Below are 20,683 nucleotides of genomic sequence, written 5' to 3'. Positions count from 1 at the left end.
ATCTTAATATCAACAAGTCAAAAGCTTTTCATCTATAAAATTTTCTTTTAATAATTCTTTTCCAAAAGGGACACAATGAATGAATGATGGCCCTCTCAAAAACTTGGAGCTATTCTTTAAAAAAAAAAAAATTGGAAGGGACAAATTTTACGATGTTCGTTGAAGTTAAAAAACTTGGTTGAAGTTAAAAAAAATAGTCATATTTAATCTACTGGCACTATCCCTTCAACAATATCGTTATGTCTCCAAGCTAATCTGTCAACCTAAAGATTAATGAAAGCATATTTGTCTCATCTCAGAAAATAGACACAAATTTTTAGGTTATTAAAACATTTTTTTTTCACTGTGAATATAACATACACAGAAATGAGCATAAATTTTTAGGAATGGTTTAACAAATATGCACAGCAAACCCCAGTGGTCAAGACATACACTAGCAACACCCTCAGAACTCTAGAAGCTACATGAACCATACCCTGCCCCTCCCTCATCCACTCCTGATTACAGCCCCGTCTGCTCACTCTAGAAGTAGGGTGACAACTCATCCTCACCATTCGGGTAATTATTTCCTTGACTTATTTTACCAACAGTGCATGTATCCCTAAAAGTAAAGTTTAATTTTGTCTGATTTTGATCTTCATGTTTATTTGTTTTTCTTTGTAATATTCATCCATGTCGTGCATATAAATAACTCCTATGTGTCATCTCATTGCTGCAGTCACTGTTGATGGAAATTTGAATTGTTTCCAATTTGGAGAACATTGCTGCTTCCATGTATCCTGGTAAATTTATGCACACATTTCTGTAGGGTATATATCTAGGAATGGAACTGCTGGAGCATATGGTCTGCCTATTTTCAGCTATATGAGCTACTGCTAAACAGCTTTCCAACGCGGTTTGGCCTACTAAATTACCTCCAGAAAGGTGTAAGAGTTGTTATCATTCTACACCCTCATCAAAATATGCTATTGTCAGTCGTTTTAAAAATCATTTTAATCCGTGGTCCTTTACGGTCTCCTCCCTCACCCACCACTCAACCTACAAACATAACCACCAATTTGCCTCTCTCGGAGAACTCCTGGGGGTTCTGCTCTCACAAGTTCTTTTCTATTCCTAGATTCTCCCCCCGCTGCACACACGCCCCAAATCCCACTAGTCCCTGGCACCCAAGGACAAACAGCGCAAAGAGCCACCTGACAAAATGAGCTGGAAACTTTCTCCGGCCGGAAGCCAGGCGCTGCCCCGGGCAGGGGTTGGGGATTAGACCTTCACTGATGTTCTCTGGCTCTGCTGCTCCGCTTGGCGGTACCTGAGTCCGGCGGAGAGCTGGGAATGGTGTGACGGCGCCGCGCGCGCTGTGCCTAGAAAACATCTGATTCTCACGGATGGAAAACATCAGGTGTGTCCTAGGGAGTACAGAAATAGAAGAAACAGCACGGGATGCAGCGACCCTCGAACAAGACCTCTTTTGTTCCTCCTTTTTCTCTGTTCCTTCTCCTTTCTCCAACCTGCTCTCTGCCCTTCTCCGTCCCTCGTGCCAAAAGCCCCTCTTTCCTGTTTTATTCTCGAGCATCTTTCCCTCGGTTCTCCCTCGTGCGCCCAACGGCACAGCCCAGAAAACGAACTGGATTCGTTCTGGGAATGTCAACTAGACGGAGCCTTGGGAGGCGGGGGCGGGGTTCCTGCATACCCTGCTTTGGGAGCTCCGCACCTGGCGCTCCCGCGCCTCTAGCGGCCGCCCCTGGAACCTGACTCGCCGGGCTGGTTGTTGGGATTGACTCGCTAGGGCCCCGGATCTGGGCCATGAGGTCAGTAAGGACCTTACTCCCCAAAGGCCGTTCGCTCCCCGTGCTCGTCCTGGTGGCGCTCCTGGTTCATGCTCTTGGCGAGGATTTAATTTTTCACCCTGAGTGGGGATTTGAGTCGTATGAAATCATCATTCCCAAGAAGCTGAGCTTCCGGGGAGGGCAGCAGGGTGCCGTCCAGCAAGTGTCCTACCTCCTGCAGGTCAAAGGCAAGAAGTATATCCTCCACCTCTGGCCCAAGAGGTTTCTATTGCCCCGAAATCTAAAGGTTTTCTCCTTCACAGAACAGGAGAAACTCCTGGAAGATCACCCTTACATACCCAGGGACTGCAACTACATAGGCTTGGTTGAAGGAACTCAGGATTCAGAAGCTACTTTAAGTACATGCACTGGGAGTCTCCGAGGCATATTGAAAATTGATGAGGAACATTATCAAATCGAGCCCCTCAGGGCCTCTTCCAGCTTTGAACATGTCATGTATCTCCTGAAGAAAGAGGACAGATTTCAGAATCAGACCTGTGGCTTAATTAATGATGAGCTAGAAAAGCAGATGGCTCGGAGTGAGATTATGGCGAGGCTTAGGGACTATCATGGATCCTATAAGCATCAGAAGTACATGGAACTAGCCCTGGTCTTTGATTACAGTCGATTTTTGTTTTCGGATTCCAATATTACTCGAGTCATACAGGATGCCATTCTTTTGACTGGGGTTATGGACACCTTCTTTAAAGATATCAGTATGAGGCTACAGCTACAAGGTGTTGAAATATGGACAAATAACGACAAATTTAATATTCGCCACATGACCTCACAAGAACTTCTAAACTCATTTTTAAAATATAGTACAACAACCCTTTCTGGTCGGGTTTCTGCAGATTGGGCACATTTGTATATTACAGGTGCTTTCACTCATGCTCTTGGATGGGCGTATATTGGAGGTATATGTAAGGCCAAATATAGTGGATCAATAAGTAGTTTTCCAAATCTAAATATCCTTGAAGCCAGTAGACTGTCTGCTCATGAACTGGGCCACGGTGTGGGAATGAAACATGATACAGAATATTGTCAATGCAGGGGTAAGCGAACTTGTATCATGGGCACTGGGAGTAGTGGGTTTAGTAATTGTAGTTATAGCGAATATCTTAGTCACATAAATTCAGGCGGAGAATGTCTAAATAATATCCCAGGACTGGGTTATGTGGTGGAGAGATGTGGAAACAAAATTGTGGAAGGCAATGAAGAATGTGATTGTGGTTCAAGAGAGGACTGTAAAAAAGACCGTTGTTGCGAACCGGATTGTAAACTCGCGCGAACGGCCAATTGTAGCACTGGGCTTTGCTGTCATAAATGTCGCTTTCGTCCACTTGGGTACATATGTCGAAAGGAAGACAATGAATGTGACCTTGCAGAGTACTGCAATGGAATCTCAAATTTCTGCCCAGATGACACTTTTAAGCATGACGGAACCCTTTGCAAGGGTAACTCCATGTGTTTCAAAAAGAGGTGCCATTCCAGATATACGCAGTGCCAAAACATTTTTGGACCTGATGCCAGGGAGGCTCCTGATCAGTGCTATCGCATAGTGAATTTAGTGGGTGATCAATATGGGAACTGTGGTATTATAGGAGGCAAAACCTACGTAGCTTGTGCCAGGGAAAACGTAAAGTGTGGCAGGATACAGTGTATAAATGTCAAGAGCATCCCTGATGTGCCAGAGCATTCGATCCTCATCTCTACTCATCTGCGAGAGGAGAATCTCATGTGCTGGGGGATAGGTTACCACACATCCCTGACACCCTCGGGAATACCTGACGTGGGTGAAATATATGATGGTACCCCCTGTGGTTTTGAACAGCTGTGTATTAACAGAACTTGTGTGCATACCTCAGTCTTGAAACCTGACTGTTTTCCTAAGAAGTGCAACAACCGAGGCATTTGCAACAATAAGAAAAACTGTCACTGTGGCTATGGCTGGGCCCCTCCGTTCTGCGAGGAGCAAGGGTATGGAGGTAGCATTGACAGCGGGCCCGCGAAAGAGCTGAAAGAGGAGGCGCCCGCCCCGGTGCAGGTGCTGTCCATTATGTTAATGCGCCTTCTTTTCCTAATCATCTCAGTGATCGCTGTGTTTTTCAGGAGCTTGATAGAACAGTTTATAAACCCCACACCGAGAGAAACACCACCAATTAACATTCCAGATAAATAAACCATGGCTAAAAATGTCAAGAACCCAAACAAGTGAGCAGGCGATCCACAGTCATTCAATAACACAGAGCCGTATCTCGAACAAGCTTATCCTTTAGCCCAACGGCACTGTGTTCTTTTTCCGGTTCTTTTTTTTTTTTTACTGTAATTTTCCTCCAAGCTTGGGTCGGCAAATAAATGATATTCTTGTTTGGGAAGCTAATCAGTGCATTTGCTTTTTTGGTATTCACTTGCTCCTTCATTTGTGCTCGAGTTTGGGATAGCCTGAAAAGAACGGCCCAGCGGCTTTTCTGAACACTAAAGCTCTGAATACTGTTTCACAGAATGGCATTGGTTTTCACAGCAGAGTCCTGAGGCTTGGAATCCCAGCACACAGAGTGACTGTCTGCCCTTCTCTCTGCCCCCCTCAAGTGATCAGTGAGAAGTCGGTGCCAGGGCCCCTACTGACTGATAGATGTGGACTACCACTTTTATAAATAGAAAGCCATACTTGAATAAGGGGTGTCACTCAGGTAATTCTTTTTCCCTGTTATGGTCATTTTTTGGGTGATTCCAGCTCTGTAGCTGTGTGGTTTGAGGCAAGTCCAGTTGGGTGAAGGACGCGAATCTACCATAACTCTTGCATTTCATCACAGTCTATAAATGATGACAAACCCTGGCAGCAGCCTGGGGACAAGACTTTGAACAAAGTTCTGTGCTTCGGGCTTTTGCAGGCAGAAGCCGGTCTGTTGTGAATGTGTGCTGAGGGGACACGTGGCCCTAGGTTTGCCACACCCCTAAGTAGAGCAGAGGAGGGTGAGGAACGCCTTCCACCCTGGACCCGCATGTCTGCCTCCAAATATTCTCGCCCCTTTGCCCGGTGCTGAGCGTGGGAGGAGGGGAGGACTAAGTGGCGGCTCTGCAGGAGCTGGTGCTCACCTCTCATGCCCAGGGAGGAGCACGTCCTTCCCAGACCTGTGTCAGCCCAAGGGTTCGCAGTCTTGCTCTAGGCCGAGACTTCCTGCTGTTGTCTCCTCGCGCCCCCGTGCTCCCCCCTCCCCAAGCACCACTGCAGGCTCACTGTCCTCACCGCCATCTCCTCTTTTCTCAGCCACATTGTTCTTCTAATTGAAGAAGTTGCAGGAGGCTCACGGTTAAGAGTGGTCTCCTTGGACTGTTTGGGGACTGTTTTTTAGTGAGGGGAGAACAAGAAAACCCTGACTTTGTGATGATCATAATTCTAACATTTTTCAAGCTTGGCCATCACCGGAAAACATCCTGAGAAAGCAAGGACATTTAGTTGTAGCTGGAATATTGATAATGACAGCTACCCTTTATGGAGAGCGCACTCCGTGCCAGGCAGTGTTCTCAGTGCCTCACGTGTATTTATGTATTTTCACTCCCGAAAAGAGTGGGGTGTGTTATTATTTCCCCCTCTCCAATAGAGAAATTAAAGCACGACGAGGTGAAATAGTCTGCTGAGGATGACATAACTAATAAGTAATGGTATTGTTACAAGAAGCGTTATATATGGGGGCTCTTGAAAAGACCATGCTATTGCCTGGTGGAGTACTCTGTCAATGTTAATCAGGTGATGTTGGTTGATAGTGTTGTCGAAATCTACTCTATCCTTGCCGCATTCAAGCAAGAACTATAACTCGTTCTTCAAGTGAATTTGTCGATTTCTCCTTGCAGTTCTATGAGTTTGCATCATGTGTTTTGGAGCTGCCGTCAGGTGCAGAAACTTGTGGGACTCTTATGTCTTCTTGATGAACTGACCTCTTTTTTTTTTTATTATTTTTTAAGATTTTATTTATTTGACAGAGAGAGACACAGCGAGAGAGGGAACACAAGCAGGGGGAGTGAGAGAGGGAGAAGCAGGCTTTCCGCTGAGCAGGGAGCCTGATGCGGGGCTCGACTCCAGGACCCTGGGATCATGACCTGAGCCGAAGGCAGACGCTGAACAACTGAGTCACCCAGGCGTCCCGAACTGACCTCTTTATTAATATGAAATGACTATCTGATTCTGGTAATAGATCTTGCTCTGAAGTCTATTATAGCTGATGTTAATACAGTTACTCCAACTTCCTTTTGACTATGGCTCATATAACTTACACACCTTTTCCCATTCTTTTATTTGAATATATTAGTATCTCCGTATTTACAGTGAGTTTCTAGTAGGCAACATATAGTTGAGTAGTTTTTAAAATCAAGTCTGACAATTTCTGCCTTTTAATTAATGTTTTGACCATTAACATTTAATGTGATTATTGAAAGAGCTAGGTTTGAGTCTATTCACTTGCTATTACTTTTTGGTTTGTCCCTTTTTTCCTTCTTTTGAATTAAGCTAATATATATATATATATTTTTTATAATTCCATTTCATCTCTTCTGGTTACTAGCTATAGCTCTTCATTATTTTAAAGGTCGTGTTAAGATGTGTAGTATATATCCTTATTTTATCACAATCTATCTTCTAATGATGTTATACCACTTCATACACACTACAAGAATCTTAAATTAAAATATACTTCCATAGTTCCCCTCCTAGCCTTTATGTTATTACTGCATGGATTTTATTTTTACTAATGCCATGAACCCCCACAATAAATTATTATTATTCTTATTATTCTTCTTTAAATGTTCAATCATCTTTTAACGAGATTTAAATAATAAAAAGGGTATATATGTGCCCATTTAGTTACCGTTTCTGGTGCTCTTTCTTCTTTTGTGTGGATCCAGATATCCATCTGGTATTATTGTCCTTTTGTTCAAAGATTGTCCTTAAATTCTCATAGTGCACATCTGCTGGTAATGAATTATTCTAGCTTTTGTATGTGTGAATACATCTTTCTTTCACCTTTTTAAAAAAGATAGTTGTCCTGGGTATAGATTTCTAGCTTGACACTTTTTTGGGGGGTCTTTGAGTATTTAAAGGTATCAATCAATTGTCTTATTGCTTGCATTGTTTCTAGCAAGAAATCTTGTGTAATCTTCACCGTTTTTTTTTCTTGATAGGTAGTATGTCTTTTTTTTCCTCCTACTTTTAAGATTTGCTCTTCATCATTATTTTTAGTGGTCTGATGATGATGGTCCTTTGTGTAATTTTTTTCCTGTTTCTAATAATTGAATATGTTCAGATTCTTGGATCTGTGTATTTATAGTTTTTATTATGCTTGGAAAGTTTTTGGCTATTATTTCTTTAAGTAGTTTTGTTCCTCCCTCTCCTTTGGGGACTCTCATTATCCATATATTAGCCCAGCTGAAATTATCTCACAGCTCACTGATGCTTTTTCCCCCATTCTTTCTTTCTCTCAGTGTTTCTTCCTCACTTCCTTTTGGATATCTTTTGCTAGGCCTCATAGTCGCTAATCTTTTTCTTCTGAATTCTCTAATTGGCTATTAAGCTTAGCTGGGTTTTTTTCAATCTCAGACACTATAGTATTCATTCCTAAAAGTTGGATTTGGGTCTTTTTTATACATTCCACTTGTCTATTTAACTTTTTGAACTTATAGAATATAGTTATAATAACAGTTTTAATGCCCTTCTCTGCTAATTCTTTTTTTTTGACCAACTAAATTTTTAATATTTATGAGCTATTTATGAATCATGAATATACATTTTGTCAGATTTATAAAAGGATTGCCTATTCTTTTTTTTTTTGTAAACAAAGATGGAAATTTCTTTTAGTCCACATATGACCATACAGATATTTTGAGTGCTATATAGTTTGTGCTATTACTTGACATACTTTTCCTAGAGAATCCCTGAGTAGGAAAATGCTTAACCCCAAAGCTTTTCTTTTCCTTTCTTTTTTGTAGTGTTCCATGATTCATTGTTTGCATATAACACCCAGTGCTCCATGCAGTACGTGCCCTCTTTAATACCCATCACCAGGCTAGCCCATCCCCCCACCCCCCCTTCCCTCTAGAACCCTCAGTTTGTTTCTCAGAGTCCATAGTTTCTCATGGTTTGTCTCCCCCTCTGATTTCCCCCCCTTCATTTTTCCCTTCCTACTATCTTCTTCTTTTTTTTGAACATGTAATATATTGTTTCAGAGGTACAGAGCTGTGATTCAACAGTCTTACACAATTCACAGTGCTCACCATAGCACATACCCTCCCCAATGTCTATCACTCAGCCACCCCATCCCTCCCATCCCCCACCACTCCAGCAACCCTCAGTTCGTTTCCTGAGATTAAGAATTCCTCATATCAGTGAGATCATATGATATTTGTCTTTCTCTGATTGACTTATTTCGCTCAGCATAATACCCTCCAGTTCCATCCACGCTGTTGCAAAAAGCAAGATTTTATTCCTTTTGATGGCTGCATAATATTCCATTGAATATATATACCACAGCTTCTTTATCCAGTCATCTGTCGATGGACATCTTGGCTCTTTCCATAGTTTGGCTATTGTGGACATTGCTGCTATAAACATCGGGGTGCATGTACCCCTTTGGATCACTACATTTGTATCTTTGGGGTAAATACCCAGTAGTGCAATTGTAGCTCTATGTTCAACTTTTTGAGGAATCTCCATACTGTTTTCCAGAGTGGCTGCACCAGCTTGCATTCCCACCAACAGTGTAGGAGGGTTCCCCTTTCTCCGCATCCCCGCCAACATCTGTCATTTCCTGACTTGTTAATTTTAGCCATTCTGACTGGTGTGAGGTGGTATCTCACTGAGGTTTTGATTTGGATTTCCCTGATGCCGTGCGATGTTGAGCACTTTTTCATGTGTCTGTTGGCCATTTGGATGTCTTCTCTGGAAAAATGTCTGTTCATGTCTTCTGCCCATGTCTTGATGGATCATTTGTTCTTTGGGTGTTGAGTTTGATAAGTTCTTTATAGATTTTGGATACTAGCCCTTTATCTGATATGTCATTTGCCAATATCTTCTCCCATTCTGTCGGTTGTCTTTTGGTTTTGTTGACTTTCTTTCGCTGTGCAAAAGCTTTTTATCTTGATGAAGTCCCAATAGTTCATTTTTGCCCTTGCTTCCCTTGCCTTTCGCGATGTTTCTAGGAAGAAGTTGCTGCGGCTGAGGTCGAAGAGGTTGCTGCCTGTGTTCTCCTTTAGGATGTTGATGGACTCCTGTCTCACATTGAGGTCTTTCAACCATTTTGAGTCTATTTTTGTGTGTGGTGTAAGGAAATGGTCCAATTTCATTCTTCTGCATGTGGGTACCCAATTTTCCCAACACCATTTGTTGAAGAGACTGTCTTTTTCCCATTGGACATTCTTTCCTGCTTTGTCGAAGATTAGTTGACCACAGAGTTGAGGGTCCATTTCTGGGCTCTCTATTCTGTTCCATTGATCTATGTGTCTGTTTTTGTGCCAGTACCACACTGTCTTGATGATGACAGCTTTGTAATAGAGCTGGAAGTCCAGAATTGTGATGCCGCCAGCTTTGCTTTTCTTTTTCAACATTCCTCTGGCTATTCGGGGTCTTTTCTGGTTCCATACAAATTTTAGGATTATTTGTTCCATTTCTTTGAAAAAAGTGGATGGTATTTTGATAGGGATTGCATTAAATGTGTAGATTGCTCTAGGTAGCATTGACATCTTCACAATATTTGTTCTTCCAATCCATGAGCATGGAACGTTTTTCCATTTCTTTGTGCCTTCCTTCTTTCATGAGTATTTCATAGTTTTCTGAGTACGTACTCTTTGCCTCTTTGGTTAGATTTATTCCTAGGTATCTTATGGTTTTGGGTGCAATTGTAAATGGGATCAACTCCTTAATTTCTCTTTCTTCTGTCTTGTTGTTGGTGTATAGGAATGCCACTGACTTCTGTGCATTGATTTTATATCCTGCCACTTTACTGAATTCCTGTATGAGTTCTAGCAGTTTTGGGGTGGAGTCTTTTGGGTTTTCCACATAAAGTATCATATCATCTGCAAAGAGTGAGAGTTTGACTTCTTCTTTGCCAATTCGGATGCCTTTGATTTCTTTTTGTTGCCTGATTGCTGTGGCTAGGACTTCGAATACTATGTTGAATAGCAGTGGTGATAGTGGACATCCCTGCCGTGTTCCTGACCTTAGGGGGAAAGCTCTCAGTTTTTCCCCATTGAGAATGATATTTGCTGTGGGTTTTTCATAGATGGCTTTTATGATACTGAACTATGTTCCCTCTATCCCTACGCTGTGGAGAGTTTTAATCAAGAAAGGATGTTGTACTTTGTCAAATGCTTTTTCTGCATCAGTTGAGAGGATCATATTGTTCTTGTCTTTTCTTTTATTAATGTGATGTATCATGTTGACTGATTTTCGAATGTTGAATCACCCTTGCAGCCCAGGAGTAAATCCCACTTGGTTGTGGTGAATAATCCTTTTAATGTACTGTTGGATCCTATTGGCTAGTATCTTGCTGAGTATTTTGACATCCATGTTCATCAGGGATATTGGTCTCTAATTCTCCCTTTTGATGGGGTCTTTGTCTGGTTTTGGGATCAAGGTAATGCTGGCCTCATAGAATGAGTTTGGAAGTTTTCCTTCCATTTCTGTTTTTTGAAACAGCTTCAGTAGAATAGGTATTATTTCTTCTTTAAATGTTCAGTAGAATTCCCATGGGAAGCCATCTGATCCTGGACTCATTTTTTTTTTTTAAGATTTTATTTATTTATTTGACAGAGAGAGACACAGCGAGAGAGGGGACACAAGCAGGGGGAGTGGGAGAGGGAGAAGCAGGCTTCCTGCCGAGCAGGGAGCCCGATGCGGGGCTTGATCCCAGGACTCTGGGATTGTGACCTGAGCCGAAGGCAGACGCTTAACGACTGAGCCACCCAGGCGCCCCCCTGGACTCATTTTTTGGGAGGTTTTTGATTACTGCTTCAATTTCCTTGCTGGTTATGGGTCTGTTTAGATTTTCTATTTCTTCCTGTTTCAGTTTTGGTAGCTTTTAAGTTTCCACGAATGCATCCATTTCTTCCAGATTGTCTAGTTTGTTGGCATATAGTTGTTCATAATACGTTCTTAAAATTATTTGTATTTCCTTGGTCATGATCTCTCCTCTTTCATTCATGATTTTATGTATTTGGGTCCTTTCTTTTTTCTTTTTGATAAGTCTGGCTAGGGGTTTAACGATCTTATTAATTCTTTCAAGGAACCAGCTTCTAGTTTTGTTGATCTGTTTTACTGTTCTTCTGGTTTCTATTTCATTGAGTTCTGCTCTAATCTTTATTATTTCTCTTCTCCTGCTTTGTTTAGGCTTTATTTGATATTCTTTCTCCAGCTCTTTTAGGTGTAAGGTTAACTTGTGTATTTGAGATTTTTCTAATTTTTTGATAGAGGCTTGTATTGCAGTGTACTTCCCTCTTAGGGACTGCCTTTGCTGTATCCCAAAGGTTTTGAACAGTTGTGTTTTCATTTTCATTAGTTTCCATGAATTTTTTAAATTCCTCTTTAATTTCCTGGTTGACCCATTCATTCTTTAGTAGGATGCTCTTTAACCTTCAAGTGTTTGAGTTCCTTCCAAACTTCCTCTTGTGATTGAGTTCAAGTTCCAAAGCACTGTGGTCTGAAAATATGCAGGGAATAATCCCAATCTTTTGGTATCAGTTGAGATCTGATTTGTGACTCAGTATGTGATCTATTCTGGAGAATGTTCCATGTTCACCCAAGAAGAAGGTGTACTCTGTTGCTTTAGGATGGAATGCCCTGTATTTATCTGTAAAGTCCATCTGGTCCAGTGTCATTCAAAGCCCTTATTTCCGTGTTGATCTTCTGCTTAGATGATCTGTCCACTACTGTGAGTGGGGTGTTGAAGTCTCCTACAATTATTGTATTATTATCATCAATGTGTTTCTTTAATTTGGTTATTAATTGGTTGATATAACTGGCTGCTCCCAAATTAGTGGCACAAATATTTATAATTGTTAGATTTTCTTATTGGGTAGACACTTTAAGTATGATATAGTATCCCTCTTCATCTCTTACTACAGTCTTTGGTTTAGAATCTAATTTATCTGGGGGTGCCTGGGTGGCTCAGATGGTTAAGCATCTGACTTCAGCTCAGGTCATGATCCCAGGGTCCTGGGATCGAGCCCCACATTGGGCTCCTGGCTTAGTGGGAGCCTGCTTCTCCCTCTCCCTTTGCCTCTCCCCTTGCTCATGTTCTCTCTCTCTGTGTCTCTGTGTCTCAAAGGAATAAATTTAAAAAATTTTTTTTAAAAGTTAGAATCTAATTTATCTGATATGAGGATTGCTACTCCAGCTTTCTTTTGAGGTCCATTAGCATGATAAATGGTTCTCCATCTGCTCACTTTCAGTCTTGGAGATGTCACTTTAGGTCTAAAGTGAGTCTCTTGTAGACAGCACATGGATGGGTCTTGCTGTTTTATCTAATCTGATACCTTGTGTCTTTTTACTGGAGCATTTAGCCCATGTACATTCAGTGTAACTATGGAAAGATATTAATTTAGTGCCATTGTATTACCTGTAAAGTCCCTGTTTTTATAGATTGTCTCTGTTTCTTTCTGGTTTATGTTACTCTTGTGCTCTCTCTTCACTTACAAGATCCCCCTTAATATGTCTTGCAGGACTGGCTTCGTGGTCACAAACTTCTTCCAGTTTCTGTCTGTCCTGGATGTGCTTTCTCTCTCTTTCCATTCTGAGTGACAGCCTTGCTGGATAAAGTATTATTGGCTGCATATTTTTCTCATTTACTACCTTGAATATATCATGCCAGCCCTTTCTGGCTTGCCAGGTCTCTGCGGATAGGTCTGATATCAGTCTAATGTTCCTACCCTTGTAGGTTAGGAACTTCTTGTCTCAAGCAGCTTTCAGGATTTTCTCTTTATCTCTGAAATTTGCAAGTTTCACTATTATATGTCAGGGTGTTGATCTATTTTTCTTAATTTGGGAGGGGTCCTCTCTACCTCTTGGACACGAATGCCTGTTTCCTTCCCTAGATTAAGGAAATTCTCAGCTATCATTTGCTCAAATATACCTTTTGGACCTCTCTCTTTCTTCTCCTTCAGGCATTCCAATAATTCTGACATTGTTCTGTTTTATAGCATCGCTGATTTCTTGAAGCCTCCCCTCCTGTTCCATTAGTTGTCTTTTTCTCTTTTCCTCAGCTTCCTTCCTTTCCATCAACTTGTCTTCAATGTCACTTACTCTCCCTTCTGTCTCATTTATCCTAGCTGTTAGATCATCCAATTTAGACTATATCTCAGAACATTTTTAATTTCAGCCTGATTAGATCTTATTTCTGCACTAAAAGATTCTCTAGTGTCTTTTATGCCTTTTTCCCCAAGTCCAGCTAGTAACTTTATATTTGTTATCCTGAATTCCATCTCTGACATTTTACTTATATCCATATCAATTAGATCTGTGGCAGAGAGTATTACCTCTGGTTCTTTCTATTGTTGTGAATTCCTCCTTCTAGTCATTTTGCCCAGAGAAGAATAGATGAATGAGTGAACAAAATAAAAAATATGAACCAAGATCCAAGCAAAATACACAGTAGACAAATCTGAAGAGGTCAGAAACCAAAAATAAAAGAAAAAGGGAAAGAGAAAAGAAAAAAAAGGGGGGGGGCAGGAAAGAATATAATCTTACAGGGTAAATAAAACAGGGTGATCCACTTGGTCCTGAGTGTATTTTGGTCTATGTGTTAGAAGACACTAAATCCCAAAATTGTAAAGAAAGCAATATATATATATATATACAAAAGAATTGAATAGAGTGAAAGGAAGCCAAAAATGAAGAATATGTCTATAAAATGTAAATGTAAAAAATGGAGGTTAAAAAAATACTTAAAATCAAAGAGTAGATAAAATAAGAAACTAGTTGAAAAGGGAAAAAAGACAAAAAAGAAATGGAAAAATTTAAACTAAAAGATAGATAAATCATGAGAAGAAACCTTGAATTCTATATATTATTTTCTCCTAGTGCTGTGAGGTCTGTAAACTTGCTGTTCACCTGTTCTTCCAGCTGGTCTTCTGCAAGAGGGGCCTGCTGTGCTGATTCTCAGGTGTTTTTGCCTGGGTGGAGTTACAACACCCCTTGCCAGGGGGCTGGGCTCAGTGTAAGCTGTTTTTGGTTGCTCTGAGTGGCTTTTGTTCCCTGAAGGCTTTCTGGCCTCTTTAGAGGGTCAAAATAAAAATGGCCGCACCCCTATCTCCACCTCCAAAGCTGAAAGATTGCAGTCCCCTCTCTTCAGTAAGCCCTCAGGGATAAACAGTCTTCACTTTTGTGTGTGCCAAACTCTGCAGACCCCTGCTGTGCACGCCCACACCAATCCTCCCAGGGGAAAGTGGAGGGTCCAGTGCTACTGCATTTTGTAGGGCCCTGGCACAGAGAGAGGTCGCCCGATTGTGTGCACACCCATACTGCTGCTCCTGGGCGAAGGTGGAGGGTCCCCGTGTTCTAGTCCTTTTCATGATCCTCAGGTGGAGAGCGGTCCCTGATCAACCCTGGCTCACGGTTTATGGTGAATCGAGCTGAGAGCCCCCTCCCAGGCTTGCTGACCGTAACCAGTTACCCTGTTCCAATGCTTAGGAACTCTACCAACTCAGGCACCCCCGTTATTTCTGTGACTCTGGAGAACCTGAGACCACACTGTCCCACTTAGAATTCTGTCCTGTTTCACCACATGAGCACCTTTCAGGCAAGGATGTCTCTCATTGGAGCAGATTTCTAAGGGTTCAGAGTTTGCACTCAGGGGCTATATCACTTTCTGGTAGCCAGCTCCCAAAGGCTCCCTCCCCCTGCCATTTATCTTCTGATATATCCCCTCAGATTCATTTCTTCGCACCTCCTACCTTGCAAAAAGTGGTCGCTTTTCTACTTGTAGAGTTCCAGATATTCTTTTCTTACCTCTCAGGTTGAATTCATGGGTGTTCAGAATGATTTGATAGTTATCTAGCTAAATTCAAGGAACCAGATGAAATGAGGTCCCTACTCTTCCACCATCTTGCCTCCTCTTGAGAGAATCTTAAGCAGACTCCACACTCAGTGTGGAGCCAGACAAGGGGCTTGAGCTCAACGACCAGAACTGACTGTCCACCCTGGCATCCCTGTGTGTGGGTGTTTCAAGTTTTCCATAAAGGTTTTGATAGATCCTTTGTATCTGAAGACAAGCCAGGGAAATTTTCCTACGTTTATGTAATTTGTTATGTTATGTTGTCCGTATTCCTCCAGTGTTTTCATTCTTTCCTTTAGAACTCATATTACTGCTTATTTAATTCCTGGGCCTTCCTTCTATATTTCTTTTCTCCTCAGAACAGGAGCTGTTATCTGTCCTTTGCTTAGACAAAGATCTCAGCTTGACCTCTGAGCTCACTCATTTATTGTTCAGTCGTGTCAGTTATGCCATTCAGTTCTTGCTACTTGCTAGTTATATGATGTAGGGAAGTTATTTAAGGCTTCCATGCCTCATTTTGTCACTTGTGAGATAAAGATGAATAGCACCATTCTCTAAAGTTTGTGGTGAAGCATAAGTGAATGAACACATGCCAGGCACTGGGAAGAGAACATAGTAAGTCTCAAGAACTGTTTTGGTTGCTCCTGTTGGATTGGTGTGATTGCTTCTCAAGTCTCTCTGAGGATACCAACCATACCAATTTTTAAGTGACCTCCTCTTCCCTTCATTAATTATGAAAGCTAAAACTATAAACTTCTAAAGGGAAACTAAGGAGAAAATCTTTATGATTGAATTAAGCAATGATATCTTACATTGGAAACAAAAGGAATAAGTCATTGAAATTTTTTAAAAATTGGTAAATTGAACATCATCAGAAGTTTTAACTTCTGATGTTTGAAAGAGTGCATCAAGAAAATGAAAAGGCAAGCCTTAGATAATATTCACAGTATGTTTGTCTGAAAAAGAAGTTGTATCATAGTCATATAAAATCTCCTAATAATTCAGCAATAAAGAAGACAAACGACTCAATTAAAGATGGGTCAACTATTTCAACCAATACCATATGGAGGAAGATGTATAAACACAGTGATTACATGAAAAGATGCTGGAAAACTGTGGAAGGAGCCAAGATGCCCTTCAACAGATGAATGGATAAAGAAGATATGGTTTGGGCGCCTGGGTGGCTCAGTCGTTAAGTGTCTGCCTTCGGCTCAGGTCATGATCCCAGGATCCTGGGATCGAGTCCTACATCGGGCTCCCTGCTCGGCGGGAGGCCTGCTTCTCCCTCCCCCACTCCCCCTGCTTGTGTTCCCTCTCTCGCTGTGTCTCTCTCTGTCAAATAAATAAATAAAATCTTTAAAAAAAAAAAAAGAAGATGTGGTTCATATATACAATAGAATATTACTCAGCCATCAGAAAGGATGAATACCTACCATTTACATCAACATGGATGGAACTGGAGGGGATTATGCTAAGTGAAATAATTCAAGCAGAGAAAGACAATTATATAGTTTCTCTCATATGTGGAACATAAGGAATAGCATGGAGGACCACAGGGGAAGGGAGGGAAAACTGAACCGGGAAGAAATCAGAGAGGGAGACAAACCGTGAGAGACTCTGGACTCCAGGAAACAACTTGAGGATTACAGAAGGGAGGGGGGTGGGGAGATGGGGTAACTGGGTGATGGGTCTTGAGGAGGGCACGTGTGGTGATAAGCACTGGGTGTTATAAGCAACTAATGAATTGTTGAACACTACATTGAAAACTAATGATATACTATATGTGGGCTAACTGAACATAATAAAAAAAAAGATGCTGGAAACCACTGGTCATCAGGAAAATGAGAGTGAAAACCACAGTGAGACACCACTTCGCATCAGTTAAAGTGGCTACCATCAAAACAACTGACAACACCAAGTGTTGGAGAGGTTGTGCAGAAACTGGAGCTCCTGTCATTGTTGATGAGAGTGCAAAATGTGATGACCCATTTAGAAAGCAGTTTGGTAGTTGCTTATAAGGGTAGATATATGCTCACCATGTGACCCATCGGTGCTATTCAAGACATAAAATGACATGAATCTATAAAAGGACCTGTAGGGGCGCCTGGATGGCTTGGTCAGTTAACTGTCCAACTCTTGATTTCAGCTCGGGGTCCTGAGATCGAGCCCTGTGTCAATCTCTGCGCTCAGTGCAGAGTCTGCTTGTCCCTCTCCCTCCCATTTTTATGCTCTCTCTCTCAAATAAATAAAATCTTTTTTTAAAAAAACAAACCAAACAAAAGGATGTGTACAAAATGTTGTGAGTTGCTTTACTCACAGTAGCTCCAAATGGAAGCAATCAAAAACAAAACAAAACAAAAACAGAAGATAGTAGGAAGGGAAAAATAAAGGGGGGTGGAATCAGAGGGGGAGATGAACCATGAGAGACTATGGACTCTGAGAAACAAACTGAGGTTCTGGGGTGGGGGATGGGTTAGCCTGGTGATGGGTATTAAAGAGGGCACATATTGAATGGAGCACTGGGTGTTATATGCAAACAATGAATCATGGAACACTACATCACAAACTAATGATGTAATGTATGGTGTAACATAACATAATAAAATAAAATTTAAAAAAAAAGAACAAAGGTTGAGACATCATGCTCCCTGACTTCAAACTATATTACAAAGCTATCATAATCAAAACAGTACAGTATTGGCATAAAAACAAACACATAGATCAATAGAACAGAATAGAGAGCCCAGAAATAAATCCATGCATATATAGTCAATTAATTTATGACAAGAGAGCCAAGAATACACAGTGGGGAATGGACTGTCTCTTCAATTAATGGTGTTGGTGAAACCTGGACAGCCACATGCAAAAGAATGATATTGGGCTACTATCCTTTCACAGTGTATACAATTATCGAATAATTCTGTGGTACACCTGAAACTAATAGGATGTTCTATATCTGTTACACCTCCACAAAAGTGTCCAGTATCTGTGAACAGATAAACAAACTGTCATATATTCATGCAATGGAATACTACTGAGGAATAAAAGGAAGAAACTACTGATACTAACAATAACAATGAAGAATCTCAAAACTCTTCAGCTGAGTGAAAAAGAACAGATAACAAAAAGTGTACAGCATATGAGTCCATTTCTATGAAGTGTTAGAGTAGATTAAACTAATCTTCAATGACAGAAACCAGATCACTGTTTGCTTGAGTGCAGAATTGTCTGCTAACAGGCATGAGAGAACTTTCAGGATGATGGAAATATCTAGATCTCAACTGAGATTGTGGTTACACCAGTGTATACATTTGTCAAAATACATTAAACTACACACTTAAAAGGTACATTTTTATGCTTAAACTATATGTTATGAGGTTGATTAAGTGTGGTGTTGACATATAGATAGATTGATGATAGAGAGATAAGTGGAAGAGTATAGAGAACTTAGAAATAGATTGCAGTCTATAGAAATTAATATATGGTAATGATATATCAAATCAGTAGGAAAATGATGATTTTTTAAAAAAGAATTGATGCTGGCAAAATTAGGTGTCTGTCCATCTGGAAGGAAATAATGTTGGACCTCTGCCTCTCCATACTCAAAAATGTGATTACTAAATGGATTTAAACCTTAAACAGAAAGCTTTAATTTATAAATTAAAAATTTCAATTTTTTAAAGTATATGTCTAATTTTGGTATTGGGGAGAAATTTTTCAACTAATCCTGCAAACCCAGGAGATAGCAAGAAAAAAAAAATGATATATTTGATGACATTAAAGGATTCAATAAAGGAAACAGGTGAGTCTAAGGATTTCTTTTCTTCTTTCACATAAACAAGTTAATATGCAGAAACAAACCAGACTGGAGAAAGAAAAGTCAGAGTCAGGACAGGAAAACCATCGACCTCCTCACGATTCATCATAAGTGTCCTGTTGGAGGGCCTGATGTGAGGCTTTCTTCTTCACGGACTGGTACAGAATGTGGGGTGGGGAGAGGTCAGAGAGCCCTGGACTCAGCACACACTAGCTGGGGCTATTGACCAGTTATGCTTCCTGCAGCTGGAGATGGGAGTGGTTCTTTTCATGGCCATTGCAGGTCCCCATAGGCTAGCATTACATGGAGCCAAGTTCTAATAAGCCCAGAAGGTCTGGGTATTTCCCTCTCCCCATCACCCCAGGAAATAGCTGTAGTTTCTCTAGGGAAGGCGTGGGGAAGATTTATAGCATCCACTTGTGGCTGCTTTGCAGGGTTCATTCTTCCTCAAAGACTCAGTCTTTTCTCAGTTAAGGAGCTCCAGGTCTTAAAGACTGGATGAGAGATCACACATTCCCACTATGGTGACTCAGTCAGGTCTCTGTTGCCCTAAACTAGAGTTTCTCTAATTATTATGTAAGTCAAACAATTTCATAGTAGGTTTCCCACCTATTTCACTCCCAGGGACCCCAGGATATAAATCACCACCACATGTCCCTGCCCCCAAGGTAATTACTCCCATCATGTCTCTAGATGGTTAAGTGCCACTGCCTGTCCTTTACTTCTCCAAGATCCTATGATTCCCACCAACATCAGGAAGCCAAATCCATGGCAGCATCTCCCAACAGTAGCAGCAGCCTGCAGAGGACACACCACAATGTTCTTAAAGTCTTGATGAAGAGATGTCTTCTGGACCTTTTTTGTGGGAGGCAAAGAAACAAGGAGAGAAATACAGCTACACGGAGCTCCTGAGAATTAGGACTGTGGAAGAGGGGCCACAGAAATAATGGAAGGATGCAAGTACTACCCGATTCCCGTATCAGTGTAGGGAGGGTGGGGAGGGAAATGCTGACCTCACTCTCCTCTCACCTTCCAGGTTCCTTCTGGTGCCTCCCATTGACCAAACATAACTGGGAGCGTGTCAACAAGAGAGCCCAGGGTGTGCATCCTGAAGAAGACAAAGCAGGACAGAGATGCATGGCCAGTAGTAGAGGTGTTGAGGGGGGGAAAGCAGAAGGAAAATACCAGCTAATAACATTAGGTATCACCATATCATATATTCTAGGCATTTTACATGTATTAACTGGATTTAATCACCACAGAAACTCTGCAGGGTAAAACCATTATTATTCCTGTCTTGGCGATGAGAACACTGAGGCTAAGCTCTTTCACTGTCTGTGGTCATGCTCAGAAGAGAAAGTTCAGCATAAATCATCACTAAACTGAGAGTCAAAATATTGGGATTTCAACCGACATGTTCTTTATAACATAGAACATATAGTGCTTTTAAAATTTGACCTAAAAGGTCAGGTAGCATTGGGGCTGAGGCAGCGATGTTCAGTTTTGTGCTGATGAATACACAAAGAAAGCCAGGCTGAGAGAAGAAGGAAGAGAGTAGAATAGATGCCCAAAGGGAACCACAGACCACGTGATCCCAGAGTCCGTGGCTGCGTCGACCACTAATTAAGGGTTTCTTATTTTCCCAGCCAGAGCCTACAAGGCCTATGCATGCTTTGTTTCTGCAAGATGCTTCTTTACCCCCCCATAAACCCACTTGAATTTGAGCTGACTGGAGTGTATTTCTCCATCATACACAAAATCTTAATTGTAACAATTTCCAATGAACTGTGAGCACAGAAGTCAGGCTTATTCCTGTTTCATTCCACTATCTCCCTTGTAAGATGAGGAGGAGGTATCAACGACCTCCATGTTCTCCTCTGGCTCTGACATTCTGAATTCTGGTTCCTTTTCAATGACTTTGCTTTTGGAAGCACGTATCTTAAAGTTTCCAGCTTTTTGGGATTTCAACCGACATGTTCTTTATAACATAGAACATATAGTGC

The 20,683-nt window shown here is 41.3% G+C and overlaps 1 protein-coding gene across 1 annotated transcript; it reads left to right on the top strand.

Annotated features, from left to right (window-relative positions):
- Window positions 1-1,803: 1,803 nt before the first annotated feature.
- ADAM30 (ADAM metallopeptidase domain 30) lies at window positions 1,804-4,008 on the top strand. Its single transcript, XM_021690277.1, has one exon. The coding sequence runs from the start codon at window positions 1,804-1,806 to the stop codon at window positions 4,006-4,008; it is 2,205 nt and encodes a 734-aa protein (XP_021545952.1).
- Window positions 4,009-20,683: the final 16,675 nt, after the last annotated feature.

This window comes from Neomonachus schauinslandi, chromosome 4 (assembly GCF_002201575.2).
Source record: "Neomonachus schauinslandi chromosome 4, ASM220157v2, whole genome shotgun sequence".
Classification (NCBI taxonomy): domain Eukaryota; kingdom Metazoa; phylum Chordata; class Mammalia; order Carnivora; family Phocidae; genus Neomonachus; species Neomonachus schauinslandi.
This window is presented reverse-complemented; position numbering and strand designations above follow the sequence as displayed.